Source organism: Acartia tonsa, chromosome 2 (genome assembly GCF_053477335.1).
Source record: "Acartia tonsa isolate MP-2025a chromosome 2, ASM5347733v1, whole genome shotgun sequence".
Lineage (NCBI taxonomy): Eukaryota > Metazoa > Arthropoda > Copepoda > Calanoida > Acartiidae > Acartia > Acartia tonsa.
This window is the reverse complement of record NC_137261.1, coordinates 56,553,665-56,570,086: the sequence shown is the minus strand read 5'-3', so window position 1 is coordinate 56,570,086 and position 16,422 is coordinate 56,553,665. Positions and strand designations below refer to the sequence as shown.

The following is a 16,422-nucleotide window of genomic DNA, read 5'->3' as shown; positions in this document are numbered from 1 at the left end:
TTCTAAGCATGATTTTTCAGTATGGTTGAGAACCGGTTCTAATCTAGCGGATATTAATCGGTTTTGAAGCCATACTGGAAAGATATTAACAAGGAAAACATTTTTAGATGATAATTATTGTATATTACTGGGCATGTAAACATATAATATTTAGGAGTATCAAGTATGGTTTGGATAGACTGTATAAGAGTAGAATATCACTGAGTATGTAAACATATAATATTTAGGAGTATCCAGTATGGTTTGGATAGACTGTATAGTGTATATGAGTAGAATATTACTGGGTATGTAAACATATACTATTCAAGAGTATCCAGTATGTTTTGGATAGACTGCATTATATGAGTAGAATATTACTGGGCGTGTAAACATATAATATTTAGGAGTATCCAGTATGGTTTTGATAAACTGTATATGAGTAGGATTTCACTAATTGTGTAAAAATATAATATTTAGGAGTATCCAGTATGGTTTGGATAGACTCTAAATGAGTAGAATATCACTGAGTATGTAAATATATAATATTTAGGAGTATCCAGTATGGTTTGGATAGACTGTATAATGTAGAATATCACTGAGTATGTAAACTGTATATGAGTAGAATATCACTGAGTATGTAAACATATAATTTTTAGAAGTATCCAGTATGGTTTGGATAGACTGTATATGAGTAGAATGTCTCTGAGAATGTAAACATATAATATTTAGGAGTATCCAGTATGGTTTGGATAGACTGTATATATGTAGAATATCACTGAGTATGTAAACATATAATATTTAGGAGTATCCAGTATGGTTTGGATAGACTGTATATGAGTAGAATATCACTGGGTATGTAAACATATAACATTTAGGAGTATCCAGTATGGTTTGGATAGACTGTATATGAGTAGAATATCACTGAGTATGTTAACATATAATATCTAGGAGTATCCAGTATGGTTTGGATAGACTGTATATGAGTAGAATATCACTAAGTATGTAACCATATAATATCTAGGAGTATCCAGTATGGTTTGGATAGACTGTATATGAGTAGAATATCACTGAGTATGTAAACATGTAATATTTAGGAGTATCCAGTATGGTTTGGATAGACTGTATATGAGTAGAATATCACTGAATATGTTAACGGATCAACATCTCATGGTTTATGGACATTCTTCGCCTGTCAGTAATCAGGTACAGTTTGTAGCAACTAATTGTTCTTGTCTTATTTCTCCTTTTACAGTATGTTTTTGAAAAAAGGAATTTAGTTTTTACTTTTTCCACCAGTTTAAATATTTTTTTTGTTATATATGAACAATATTATCTATCTAGGTTGGGGTGATAAACATAGAGAGGGTGGTGAGACATGCCTACCAGAATATTCAGTTCCTATGTGATCAATATTATCTATCTAGGTTGGGGTGATAAACCCTAGTACAGACATAGAGAGGGTGGTGAGACATGCCTACCAGAATATTCAGTTCCTATGTGATCAATATTATCTATCTAGGTTGGGGTGATAAACCCTAGTACAGACATAGAGAGGGTGGTGAGATATGCCTATCAGAATGCTCAGTTCCTATGTGATCAATATTATCTATCTAGGTTGGGGTAATAAACCCTAGTACAGACATAGAGAGGGTGGTGAGACATGCCTACCAGAATATTCAGTTCCTATGTGATTAATATTATCTATCTAGGTGGGGGTTATAAACCCTAGTACAGACAAAGAGAGGGTGGTGAGACATGCCTACTAGAATATTCAGTTCCTATGTGATCAATATTATCTATCTAGGTTGGGGTGATAAACCCTAGTACAGACATAGAGAGGGTGGTGAGACATGCCTACCAGAATATTCAGTTCCTATGTGATCAATATTATCTATCTAGGTTGGGGTTATAAACCCTAGTACAGACATAGAGAGGGTGGTGAGACATGCCTACCAGAATATTCAGTTCCTATGTGATTAATATTATCTATCTAGGTGGGGGTTATAAACCCTAGTACAGACAAAGAGAGGGTGGTGAGACATGCCTACCAGAATATTCAGTTCCTATGTGAACAATATCATCTATCTAGGTTGGGGTTATAAACCCTAGTACAGACATAGAGAGGGTGGTGAGACATGCCTACCAGAATATTCAGTTCCTATGTGATTAATATTATCTATCTAGGTTGGGGTGATAAACCCTAGTACAGACATAGAGAGGGTGGTGAGACATGCCTACCAGAATATACAGTTCATATGTGATCAATATTATCTATCTAGGTTGGGGTGATTAATAAGAGATATAAGTTTTCCGGAATTTTAATGTAGGGAGTAGATTTGAAATCTGCATCAAATTTTAAGGATTTTTTATAAAATTCATTTTTTGTAGGGTAAGGGGGGGGAAATTTCGGTTTTTTTTCGGTTTTTTTGAAAAAAAATGGGGTAAATATTAATATTTTCAAATGAAACCAAGACCAGTAGAAAGTTTACGGAAAGGACTATCAGGTCCTAAAAGGACATTATCCTAGGACTTTTAGAAGTTGGCCGAAATTGACCGCAAAAAAGTTACCGATATTTCCCCACCACCGGGGGAAATATCGGTAATTTTTTTCAACCTAAAAAAAATCGATGAAAAACGGCCAAACGGCCAGTCGAACATAAATAATCATAATTTGTATAGGTTATAGGGAGTTTCATAATGATCGGACTATTCCTTCTATGTTAAAAATGAATTTTTTTGAAAGACGCGAATTTTCGATTTTTTTTTTCGAAAATTTTTTTTAAAAAAACTTAAAATTAATATAAGAAAAAAACGTATTTTATTACTTTTTAGGCCTGATCCTAAAAAAGCTCACATTGAACTATAGATTTAGCCCAAAAAACATGAAAATTGATTAAAAATTGACCTCAAAAATTTAATTTGAAGCAAAAGTGTCATCTTTGCAAAAAATCTTGACTACATTTTAACCTTAAAAAAATCGATGAAAAAAGGCCAAACGACCAAATCAGCGTAAAAAATCATAATTAGTATAGGTGATTGGGATTAACCACAAAAAAATTCATAAAGATCGGACTATTCCTCCTATGTCAAAAATATTTTTTTTTCAAAGGACCAGAAATTTTGATTTTTTCCTCGCAAAATTTTGATTCAAAAAATAAAATTAATTTTTTTTTTGTTTTTTATCTGTTCTATTCATTTTTAGGCCTAATTCTTAAAAAGTCCATATGGAATAATAGATTTGACAAAAGAAAACATGAAAACATGACCTTAAAAGTTGAATTTTAATTTCTTTTGAAATTACCGATTTTTCCCCCGGCGCCAACTTTGGTCATTTTTGAAAAAAATATTAACCCGATTTTAAAGCTCTCAACGGATTTGGAAAAAGCGGGCAATTTCTAGTTCAAAAAGTTTTTCAGATCAGCTCTAGGTCTTACCAATTTTTGTGTAGGTCGATCTTTACACACATACTAAAAAATTTTTGGAAAAAAAAAATTTTTCGTCCGACTTTGAGACCCAATAAGTACCCTTAATATTCATCTCACAAAAAATTCATTTTATACTTTTTTGTAGGCAATTTAATAAGGAACAAATTTGCTTTTATGTTTTTTTCTGTCATTTGAAAGGAACATGGAGAAAAAGGTCATTTAATGAAGGTAGGTCGAAATTACCGAGAATAGCCCCTTACCGAAACTTCCCCCCCCTTACCCTATAATTCTTTATCTAAAAGCGGAAATACAAATTAAGTTAATTAATTTTGGCATCCGTGATTGGTGGAATTTAAAAATCTGCGCTCTGATTGGATGTCGTACATCATACAACCAATTAGAGCGCAGGTAGTTTAAAATCCAACTATCCTATTGGTCAAAATTAATTAACTTAAAATTTATTTCCGCTTTTAGATAAAGAAATTTACAAATAACGAATTTTATAAAAAATCCTTAAAATTTGATGCAGATTTCAAATCTACTCCCTACATTAAAATTCCGGAAAACTTATATCTCTTAGTGATTAATCCTAGTACAGACATAGAGAGGGTGGTGAGACATGCCTACCAGAATGCTCGGTTCCTATGTGATCAATATTATCTATCTAGGTTGGGGTGATAAACCCTAGTACAGATATAGAGAGGGTGGTGAGACATGCCTACCAGAATGCTCAGTTCCTATGTGAACAGTGTTATCTATCTGCCCCCGACATCAAGATATCTAGTCAGAATTCAACCAACCAGGAAGGAAAAGTTACTGTTACCCAGGTTAGATTATCTTTTAATCTCCAGACGATGAATGCTCTGAAAGTTTTTGTCTTGGCGAACATTTGGATCTAATGGGATAAGACCATGGACGAGAAAATCATTTAATCCCAAAATCATTACTGATGAATTTAACAAAAAAAAATAGTTATATATTTGTCGTGGATATTTTTGTTTGTTTATTTAAATATTAATGTATCTCTAAAATGGGGGGGAGGAGGGATTAATGGACCGTAAACATTATTGGTAACCAATGTTTTAACAATATTTTCTCGTATTTGTTGGCTTTTAAGGCCTTTACAAAATCTTGATTAGGTTGAACATCATTGTACAATCCCGCAGTGCCCAAACTTTCCACCAATAATTTCAATTAGGGGCAATTTTGTTTACCGTCATTAGAGGTAAACATCAATTTATTGTGTTATACCTTTAATTTCTGATATTTAGTGGACATTAAAAACATAAACAAAGATCTAAAGGGATAAGACAATTGCCGATAAATTGATGTACAATTACATCCCCAATGCACTATGTGCCCAGCCAATGCAAAAACTCCAAGATTCCAAAAAATGCATTTTTGAATATTGACCAATTTTAAAGTTTTAGGTTAATCTTTGTCATAAGAGATAAGAGAATGGCAGATAAATTTATGTACATTACCAATAATGATACACAAACTTACTCTTCTGTAGATTACAATTATTGGTTGAAAAGTTATGACACTCAACTTAATAAACAAACAAGAAAATGTTATTATAAAACTTTGGGGACTAGAGTGATTAACAGCCCAATGTCCCCTTCCTTTCTGATAAAGGCCCTATTGCAGACAATCAATCCTTTGATTGCAAGGCCTTTGGATTAAAGTTTTTAGTGCTTTTGGGGTGATTTGTGATATATTTGCTTTTATTTTAAAACAAGAATTGTTTTGTCTATAAGTAGCGCAGCAATAATAGGTAATTTTTTTAATGAAAAAGTACAGTAAAATGGGTTATAGGAAAATAGAAAATTATTTAAAAAAATGTTATTAACATGTTTCCTTGTTTATAGTTATTAATGTCAACAAATCAAGGGATTTAAAGGGATAAGTTAATGGCCGATAAATTGATGAACTTATCCAACGATGATACACAAAATTACCCCTTCTATAGATTACAATTAGTGGTTTAAACGTTTGGACACTCAACATTTGAAAAACAAAACAATTAAAATTCAGTAAAAGCCCCAAAAGTGGCTAAACCAATGAATGATAAAACATTAATATAAAGCTTTAGGGACTAGTGTAATAAACAGCCCAATGTCCCCTCCCTCCCTGAAACAAATCAATTGATATATAAGTATTTCATTGATAATTTATTTACGGGAGGGGGTTGACTTGAAACAAAACATACCAGCAATTTTATTTTGTGCGCTACTCCCTTAGTTTTAGAGATAATTGGGTAAAAGTTTTGGAATCTTAAAAAAAACTGCGGCGGAACCGCCGTTCACGGCCGTTTTCCGCCACCAACAAAAATTTTGTTATTGCATTTCTCGTTGAATTAGGCAATTTGGACTTCATTTTCAAATTCTTATTTATCAAGGTATACCTTAAATTCAGTGCTTCTCTTGTGCTTTTAAGATATTGGACTCAAATCGTTTTAGGTTGTCACTAATCACCCCAATTTTTGGTATTTTGAAAACGGCGGCGGGCCCGCCGCTCCCGCCGTTTTCAGCCGCCGCCTCAAAATTTTTTTTTTGCATTTCTTGCCGAATTAGGCAATTTGGAATCATTTGAGATAATGTTTGCGGCAGAAAATGGCTGTTAACGGCGGGAGCGGCTATTCCGCCGCCATTTTTTTAAAATATATCAAAACTTGGGGTAATTAGTGACCCAATCCAAAAGATTTTACGCAATTTGAAGCAAAATTAACAGAACTATGAGTTTTTGTTTTATTTTGGAATTCTGGGCACACAGTGCAATGATGTTACACAAAATTTACCCTTATGTAGGTTAAAATTAGTGGTTGAAGCTTTTGGACACTCAACTAAACCTTCCAATCAAATTAAAAAATAATCCCCAAAGTTGAAAAGGTAACGAGTTAGAAAACGTTAATTAAAACATTGGGGACTAAAGTAATAAACAGGCCCTTTATCTCAGCTCCCTGAGACAGCAGAGACAAAACTGTCAAGCCCCCTGAATTAAAAATCACAATTATAGAATATTTGATACTATTATCTAACATTTAGAGATGCATAATTCATTAGATTTGTGTTTTTATTTTTCTAGCTTTTATTTTGTTTTTCCCTTGTAAACCCAGGGAGAGAAGGTATATCGGACTGTAAATTATGTATCTGTATTCCCACTATTTTATTCTTAGGCTTAAACTCTGGGAACAAATACTAAATCTTTATTGGTTGTTTTATACTAGCAATGTCCAATATTTTTAACTAATAACTTTTATATACAGAAGGGGTAACTGTGTGTATAAAAATTGGGGATGTAGATCAATTTATCGTCCAATGTCTTATCCCTTAAGATCCCTGTGTATACCTCATGTAATTTTTGTATTTTTTTCTTTTTGTACTTTTTAGCAATGCAATTAATTTGATTTGTTTAATTTTCTAATCTATAATACAAAGTAGAATGATGTCTGTCTGTCTGTCCGTCCGTCCGTATGTCCGTTCGTCCGTCCGTCTTTCCGTCTGTCCGTCTGTTCGTCTGTCCCTTAAGACCTCGGTAACCACCAAACCGATTGGATTCTTCTCTTCAGGGAATATACCTGGTCCTGTGGTGGTTTTAAGCTATTTTCTTTGGGGATAGACAATTTTTTCGGCTGGGTAGGTAATAGAAGATGTAATGATTCCCATACTCTTCTTTTTTAATTTCCTCTTGAGGCAAAGTCCCTAGAGGCTAGGTGCGAAGCCGTTAGTTTATTTATAATGTAAACGTATTTAAGCATCTACAATATCTAGGCTTGGAAATATATTAGATTTGACCCCCACTTTAAAACTTTCTCTAAGTTGGGGGGATCGGAGGGGGGGGGGGGTGCAATAGGAAAATTGTTTATCCAGGGATCTAAAAGGATAAGAGAATGACCGATAAATTGATGTTAATCTCTGATTATAATTCAAAATTATACCTACTTTATTAAAATTAGTGGTTGAAACGTTTTAACACTCAACTTAATGATCGAACCAATCAAAATTTACTTGAGTTCCCAAAGTTATTACACCAACGAAATAGAAAACGTTATTATAAAACTTTGGGAACTATAGAAATAAACAGCCCATTGTCCCCTCTCTCTGGCATTACCTCTCCCCTAAAACCATTTAAATCACCCAAAACAAATCTTAAACGTCCTAGTGCAACCATATTAATGAAACCTAGCGGCTTAATATCATGCCAGAATGTCTGCATGTGGATTCCCAAACGTTGAGCGGCAGACAACGACTGCAGTTGCCTAGCTCAGTTTTTTGCAAAGTGCAATATTTACTTATTTTATAAAAGCGCCTTGACGAGCACAGAAACTCCCCTCGCTTAATTTTGATTAAATTGAAAATGTGGTTATTTTTTTCATGTGTATGTATTTTAAGGTTAGGTTAAGTTAATTACAGGGTAGCCTTACATTTCAATTAATTTTACTAACAAGAGGGGTTCTTGGTTTTTATATGCTTACTAGTTATTTTGAGGTAAACCACCTTTTAATTTTAAGGTACCGTCGCACGTGTATCACATGGTATTTGAGGTGTTGAAGAACGCCATGCAGGCAACTGTGGACCAGCACCTGGACCAGAGTGATGTTTTACCTGAAATAAAGGTCAGTAAACAACCTTGATAGTTATTTCTCGCATCGTATTATAAACAGCTTTCCGTGGATGTAAAATGTACAATTTTAAGACTAAAACCAGTTTTTTGGCCCCGTGATGCCGAAGGTAAGAAGGGAAGAAAAAGAAGGAAGGGGGTTGTGGGAAAATTAATTTAAGAATTGTTTGTCAGAATCGCCTTCCCTTTTCCCTTGTTGTACTATTAATGCCTTGAAACATACTATAAAAAAAGAAAGTTCTTGATTATAAGATAATCGTAATTTTTTAGGTGTTGATTTGTCAGTCTGACAGTGATATCACAATAAGGTAGGAATTAAAAACAGTTGTTTGTGGTTTAAATATCCGCTGAATTAGAACTGCCTATTTATCTTATTTTCAAAATCATTCTTCGTTCCATGTCGTCTTATTTTCGAAATAAAGGAGTTGCTGAAAAATGTCAATGCTGAAGGTAGAACAGGCGGTGTTTAAACAGGCATTAAAATGTTTAAGAATTAACCTAATTTATAAAAATGAATGCGTTTAGACCAATATTTAAAGGAAGTTTTGGGATATTTGGGTGGAGTTAAAACCCATTTGTCAAACATTTTGGAGTTTACTTAAATTTGTTCTTTTGGGGGAAGGCAAATCGCTTTTTTAAGTATAAAATGAAAAAGTTTGCTTTAAATTGTACAATTTTACATAAAAACGTTTCATGATTTATATTTCAATTAGGCATTCATACACAAATCCATTTACATTTTTCTTTCAAGTTCAGTTTTAACTAATTTAAATTGGAAAACATGTAATATTGGTAGGTAAAAGTGAAAAGTTTAATTAATTTTAAAACTTATTCAATTTAGTTTTGTGCTGTTTATCATTTTATTAGGGATAAAGGGATGGGACTATGGACATTTAATTCAATTTTAGAGTTTTAGAAAAAATCAAATAGTAAGGAATATGTAACTTTGGAAGAAAAATATTTAATATTAGGTTATTTTGTCTTATTTTTGTGTGAATAGTATGTAATTGATCATAAAAGGTTTAGACACGGTTAATCTTTTAAATTAATACCAAGGTTTGATTTCATGTTGCTTTGAGTACCAAAATTCCAATATGACCAAAAGAATGAATTTAAGATTTGTTATCCCTTTCTATATCTCTGCATTTTATGAATCATTCCAATCAAAATTTCAATATATTTTTGTACTTCAATACTCTTTATACTTTTTATACTATAAGATAAAAAATAAAGTAAGGAGTTATCGCAATCTTAAAATAAGATCTAAAGGTGTATATGAAGAAATTGAACTGATAAGATATTTTTTATTCCTAGGATAAGTGACCTTGGAAAAGGTATACCTAGATACAGGACTGATAAGATATTATATATTCCTAGGATAAGTGATCTTGGAGGAGGTATACCTAGATACATGACTGATAAGATATTCTATATTCCTAGGATAAGTGACCTTGGAAAAGGTATACCTAGATACAGGACTGATAAGATATTATATATTCCTAGGATAAGTGATCTTGGAGGAGGTATACCTAGATACAGGACTAATAAGATATTCTATATTCCTAGGATAAGTGATCTTGGAGGAGGTATACCTAGATTCAGGACTGATAAGATATTATATATTCCTAGGATAAGTGATCTTGGAGGAGGTATACCTAGATACAGGACTATTGAGATATTCTATATTCCTAGGATAAGTGATCTTGGAGGAGGTATACCTAGATTCAGGACTGATAAGATATTCTATATTCCTAGGATAAGTGATCTTGGAGGAGGTATACCTAGATACAGGACTATTGAGATATTCTATATTCCTAGGATAAGTGATCTTGGAGGAGGTATACCTAGATACAGGACTGATAAGATATTCTATATTCCTAGGATAAGTGATCTTGGAGGAGGTATACCTAGATACAGGACTATTAAGATATTTTATATTCCTAGGATAAGTGATCTTGGAGGAGGTATACCTAGATTCAGGACTGATAAGATATTATATATTCCTAGGATAAGTGATCTTGGAGGAGGTATACCTAGATACAGGACTGATAAGATATTCAAGTACCTCTACACCACTGCTCCAAGGGTGAGTTTGGCAGGGATCTAAAGGGATAAGACAATGGCCGATTAATTGATGTAAATGTAGTGGTTGAAACGTTTGGACACTGAACTAAAGGAACAAACCAATAAAAATCCAACAAAAGTCCACAAGGTTGTTAAGCCATCAAAAAAGATAACCTTATTATAGGACTTTGGGGACTAGTATAATAAACAGCCCAATCATAGACGTCCAAGGTTTTTTTTGGGGGGGGGGGTAAGATGGCGCGCCAAGCGCGCCGAAATTTTTTTTTACCCCTCCCAAAATTTTTACCCCGAGGGTAAAATTTGATTGGGGGGGGGGGGTAATTACACCCCCTGAAGTCTGTTGTGGGGGGGTAAATTTAGTTTACCCCCCCCAAAAAAATTTACCCCTGGGGTAAAATTTTATTAAATATTTAGTATTCTTTATATTTTTGATGCACATAATATACATTATAGTGATTTATTAACGTGTACTTTGATATTACTTGGTAGTTACCAACTCTAATGGATATAGAATACGTGGATATTGTGAGAATTTCTGTCGTCAATTTAGGTTGTTAATATAGTCCTCAGATATTGGTCGATCCTTTCCTCCATAGTCACGTCAGTGGAGGGGATAGGGTAAAATCACAAGGTCGAAGGATGGTATCATTTTATAAGCCAGTTGGGAGAAACATTTTATCTTATCATGCTTTGTCTTATCCATTAAGATCCCTGAAATTTGCAAATCGTGCAATTGAAAATGTCATATATTTGAATTTAGCAATAATTGTTATTTTCAGATTTTTCCTTTTTCTGAGTACCTATAGTGTACTTTGATTTTTTGTAATATTCCATACCCTTTATATAAAGTAGAACAATGTCCGTCCGTTTGTCTGATTCAGTGTATAAGAACTATACTTTCATGTTCTGTTCTTCAAGAAAGCTTTTTCTCATTTTTTTGAGCGTTTTGATTTCTAGGTGATTTGCCTAAAAGTGCTCGTTTTTTCCCTTTGGGCTGTTCTAACTCTGCAAGGTTACCCTACATCCAATATAACCTAACCTAAGGTAAACCATAAGAGATGAAAAACTAACACCTCTTAACTTATTATTTACAATTAGGGGTTTTGGTTCTCTGTTAGACAATTTTAGGGAAACCGCCGAATACTGAAACTATCCTGTATTTTTTCTTTAGGCAAGTTTGACTGCTGAGACTGTGCCACTATCTGGTCTTGGTTATGGCCTACCCCTTGCCAGGCTATATGCCAGGTAATAGTTTTAATAGGGAGGGAGGGGACATTGGGCTGTTTATTACACCAGTCCTAAGGTCTTGAAATAACGCTTTCTTATTAGTTTAGCAACCTTGGTGACTTTTATTACTTTTTTGGCTGATTTATTTAGTTGAGTGTACAAACGCTTCAATCACAAATTAAAATCTACAGAAGGTGTAATTTTGTGTGACATCATTAGTGATATATATTAATTTATCGGCCAGTGTCTTATCCCTTTAGATTTTTACACTAAAGTTACAAAAATGGATTTTTTTTATCCCCGATGGGCGGTCAGATACAATCATCCGCAAAAATTAAAAAGGATTTTTGATCAGACAAAATTTTTAGTTTATATTTAGTCACATATGATTCATAACGATAATACAACCAACGAAATTTAGGACTTGATTATAGATATGCTTCGCTTGTAATCTTGTACCTTATTGTGATAGGAATCAGTACTCTAAAAATCAAATCAATCGGATGATTATATCACATAATTTTTTTTGCTAAAAAGTTAAAAATCATCATGTTTAAAATGGACTTACAAACATTCTAGTAACGATTATAGATTGTTTTCTAAATCGTACCTATCTACTGCAGGAATCATCATTCAAAGTTTAAAATCGATAGGACAATTCTAACTTGCCTAAATTAACGAAAAAAGCAATCCGTTAAGTACGCAAGTACGGACTGGCCATAATTATAGAAAAGCGTCGCTTTTAATAGTGATGAAATTATTTATGAATGTTAATTAAGAAGTGAGTTGATTGGAAATTTAATATTTCATATGTATAATGAGTAATTTCACGTAATTATAATATGTATTACAATAATTCATGGTTAAGCAATAGAAATAATCGTCTAGAGGTATATGTTCTAAATCGTCCAATAGGACACCAGTGCACTGGAGGAAAAATGCAGCCCTGTCATTGGTTGAAACATTGTCAGTTTTTGGTATGTAAGGGCATATTTTTTTCTCGTATTCATCTGAAACCGATTAAAATCCGGTGGTTTAGAACCGGTTCTTATCCATATTAAAACCAGTTTTTTAGCCCGTGCCTACGGCATCTCTGATTTTAATCTTATAATTGTACATTTTATAACTGCGGAAAGCTGTTTATAATACGATGCGAGAAATAACGATTCTCATTTAGTTCGCATTATAAGTCAGCTATAAATTGTCGCATATCATAGAACAAAGATTTTCATGAGTAAATTTTTTCTTTTAAATATTTCTTCCCTCATGTAATATGAAGCATATGACAAAACATATAATAAGTTAGATATGAATAGTTGAATTCCTTAGAATAAAATTAGCTTTCTAAAGATCATATCTTCAAAAAATGTCGATGCACTATTACTTGAATGGATATCATATACAAAAACGATAAACAAAGATATTTGTCTGCTAGATTTTTTAAAACATGGATGAGAATTTGGATCAGATATTCCATCTAGATATGTTATGTCTTTTACTTAAAAGCTTAAAATACATCAGAAATATAAGAATAGTAGGCTTCAATTTAAAGGGGCTTAAACTTAATTACTTATGGACTATTACTATAATTAAAAAAATATTATTATTAAGTGTATACAAATCGAAATATGTATTAACTATCCTTTAATTAAAGGGTGAGTAAAAAAATGCGTTTAAAATCAAAATTGCGCGGCTTGTGTTAATAGTAAAAAAAATATGCGTACTGTTAAAAAAAAACGGTTCCTGTGCAGCATATAGTTGGTATAGTGGTAAAATGTCCCTACTGACTTGTCGTTTATACCATTAACACAAGCCCCGTTATTTCGATTTTAAAAAGGTCTGCATTTTTTTGCCGACCCTTTATATATACATTTTTATACCATTGTTGTCAAAACTTTCTACAGATAACTTAATTCTCCATAAGGGCTTATTTTGATTATGGCAATAGGAAGATGTACATACATCAAATTTTAGCCCATTGTATTATTCCTTTAATCCTTAAAATATATTTAAGTCAATGGCCTTACAACTAATATAAATATGTTTTTAGATATTTCCAGGGTGAAATAAGGGCTGCCTCGTATGAAGGTTATGGTACAGATATATATATTTATTTACAGGTTAGAAAACTTAGTCGTATCCAAGGGCGCACACTTGAATTTTCCAGTTGTGAGGGAAAAGCTTGATCAACCCCTTAAAATCATCATAACTCCCCCAACTTGATTATTTTTAATACCATATTTTTGAGCAAGAGTAGAGTTACTATGCTAAACGTTTAGCGCTTTTCTTCAAAGTGTCCAGCGAGCACAGAACGACCCCTCTTTATTTTGAAATAAATTGAAAATAAAGTGGGAGATCTAGACCTACAAGTTTAGGACACTTTAGGTATATGCCTCACTGGATTCGACCCTCAGGAATAAAACATTAAGAAAAACAAAAAAAAATAAGGGAGGGGTTTTTCTGTGCCTAGCAGGAACTTTGAGGGAAACCTCCAACAGTTGTAACCTGTTACCTAAGAGTATTAATAGGAATGAAAAGAGAAATCGTTCATGTTCATGTAAAAGATCATTAAAGGAAATTACCAAACTAATATTATATTTGTGGTTCAATGCCTTGTTCAAAGTTGAAATACAATATCAATACAAAACTATCTGGCCGAGAAGTTAAAGCTTTGATTTCAATTTTGATAATATTTGTTATATTTCAATCAATAATTTATTTATAAAAGAAAAATATATTTGTTTTGTGTTTTTCAAAAATTTTAAACAGATAAATAATTACGTATCAATTAAAAAATCTTAAGAAATAAGGTTTATTTGTCTAAAGCTTAAGATATAAATAACTATTGACAGTTCTTTTTTATGGAAGCTTCTCAGCTCATATAATAATTTTAGCCCATTCTATTTTTTTAGTTTAAGTAATGGAATGGTGTTAAGTTTTTTTTCTAGCCCCACTTTGTTTTGGAATAGGAAAAAATAAGAAGGGGGGGGGGACATTGATGTAATTATTCAAGAACGCAAAGTTTTTTTTTCATTCGTTGGCTTAAAACCTATTATAAATCTTTATTTGTGTGTTAAAACTATCAATGTTTAAACTTCTAATAATCTACATAAGAGTTAATTGTGTTTACATCATTGGGTATAAGAAAATGAATTTATTGTCCATTGTCTTATCTCTGTAAAGAAATACAAAAATATTTAAAATTTAGGCTCTAGCCGGAGAGGCTGTGGAAAGGTTGCCAGTTTGGAGCCCGGCCTCCAGCCACAGGATGACCGTTAGAAGTTCACCTGTACCTGATTGGACCACCAACTCGGGATTTAATAAATAATGAAGAGCAAGAACATCTTTCTGAAGAAAATAAATTTTGGGTATATTCCCGTTCGTAACATCGCACCTTATGGGGCGATTCTTCGTATTTTTCACAGTAGCTTTTCCCCTATTTCTAGCCCCTGCGGGGGACTCTAACCCTGTGGGGCAATCACCTAACCCAATATAACCTGACCTAACCTATAAAAAGCCATTTTAAAAATACGACGAATCGCCCCTTATGGGGCGATGTTACGAAAGGGACTATTCCCGAAATTTTTTGATCAAACCCTTTTTTATTTCTTGCATAATTAGCCAGGCAGGGAGGGGTCATTGGACTGTTAATTACACTGGTATTCAAAGATGTATAACAACGTTATATGAGGTGTTGATTTCAAAACTTTGGGTACTTTTATTAATTTTTTATTGTAGTGAAATGTAGTATATTATAATCTACATAAGGGATAATTTTGTATATCATAATTAAGGACGTTTATCAATTTATCGTCCATTGTTTTATCCTTTAAGATCCCTGATAATTAACAAAGTTTTCAACATGTTATAATTGGTGTAGTAGAATCCAGGGGTCTAAAGGGATAAGACAATGCCCGATAAATTGATGTACCTCCCCAATTATGATACATAAAATTAACCCTTATGTTGATTACAATTAATGATTGGAACGTTTGGACACTGAACTCAATAAACCATTCAATCCAAATTCATTAATAGTCCCCAAAGTTGTTGGGCCAACGAATAATAAATTACGTTATTATAAAACTTTGGGGACTAGTTGATAAACAGCCCAATGAATCCTTCCTCCCTGAGTAGAATCTGTTTAATTTGAAATTAAGTTTTTCTTGATCTAACTCCTTTGTTTAATAGATAAATTATTTTGACTGAATTAAAACATTACTGGATATCACAATCAAATGTATTTAATCCTTATACTTAAGTAACAGGATGTCTGTGTGTTTGACCGAAAGATCTCGCTAACCGCTGAACCGATCGGGTTCTCCTTAACAGGGTAGCTTCTCATAAGTCCCGGGAAGGTTTATAACTATTTTGGGGGAGGGTACCACCACCCTCCCAAGAGAAATGACAAAAAAATCAAAAATTTTAAAAACTTATGGGAGACTTCAACGTCAAATAAAGAGGTATCGTACATAAAAAATCAACTTTAACAAACAAAAACATTTAAAGTGCCACTAGAGGCCTCTAGGGGCGTAGCCGCTAGTCTTATTTTAAAAAGCAGTAAGGATTTTTTAGTCGTTAAGATTTTCTAAACTCAGAGTTCTTTACTATATTTGGATGGTTTTAGTCTATTTTACTTTTAAATTAAAGTCTTAGAATGGTTTTGTGCTATTTTATTCCCCTTCTACCCCTATTTGCTGGAGACACAGCCGCTAGTATATTACATAGAATGTAGAAATAAACATTCTTAGTAGTAAAATATGCCTTTTCTGAAAAGCTTTAAATGATCTTGTCACAAATATTTAATTAACTTGTTTAATGAAACTAAATATACCAAATGCATGATGTGTATGTTGTATTATTTACCAAGTGGGACACTTTAATACCTCTTCGATTTTGGGTGGTTCTTACCTCCAAGAGGGCAGAAAAAAGTCCCTGTATGTCTAGATATCCAGCTAATCATGAAGGTCGATACTGAACCTCCCCCCCCCAAAAAAAAAAAAAAAAACATCACATTTTGTCATGATTTCAAAAATATTTTTTTTTCATTTATCTTTTGTGGAACATAATATACATATAATAC

At 32.8% G+C, this 16,422-nt stretch overlaps 1 protein-coding gene across 1 annotated transcript in view; it reads left to right on the top strand.

Annotated features, from left to right (window-relative positions):
• The window catches only part of LOC145312213 (pyruvate dehydrogenase (acetyl-transferring) kinase, mitochondrial-like), a 37,228-nt gene extending 22,303 nt beyond the window's left edge, over positions 1-14,925 (top strand). The window contains exons 8-16 of the mRNA XM_080151428.1: positions 1,074-1,182; positions 4,073-4,231; positions 7,918-8,022; positions 8,298-8,335; positions 10,035-10,113; positions 11,284-11,357; positions 13,390-13,459; positions 14,548-14,707; positions 14,907-14,925. Of these exons, the coding sequence (XP_080007554.1) occupies positions 1,074-1,182; positions 4,073-4,231; positions 7,918-8,022; positions 8,298-8,335; positions 10,035-10,113; positions 11,284-11,357; positions 13,390-13,459; positions 14,548-14,667 (754 nt within the window). The 3' untranslated portion in view covers positions 14,668-14,707; positions 14,907-14,925. The remainder of the gene's footprint in view (positions 1-1,073; positions 1,183-4,072; positions 4,232-7,917; positions 8,023-8,297; positions 8,336-10,034; positions 10,114-11,283; positions 11,358-13,389; positions 13,460-14,547; positions 14,708-14,906) is intronic.
• Positions 14,926-16,422: the final 1,497 nt, after the last annotated feature.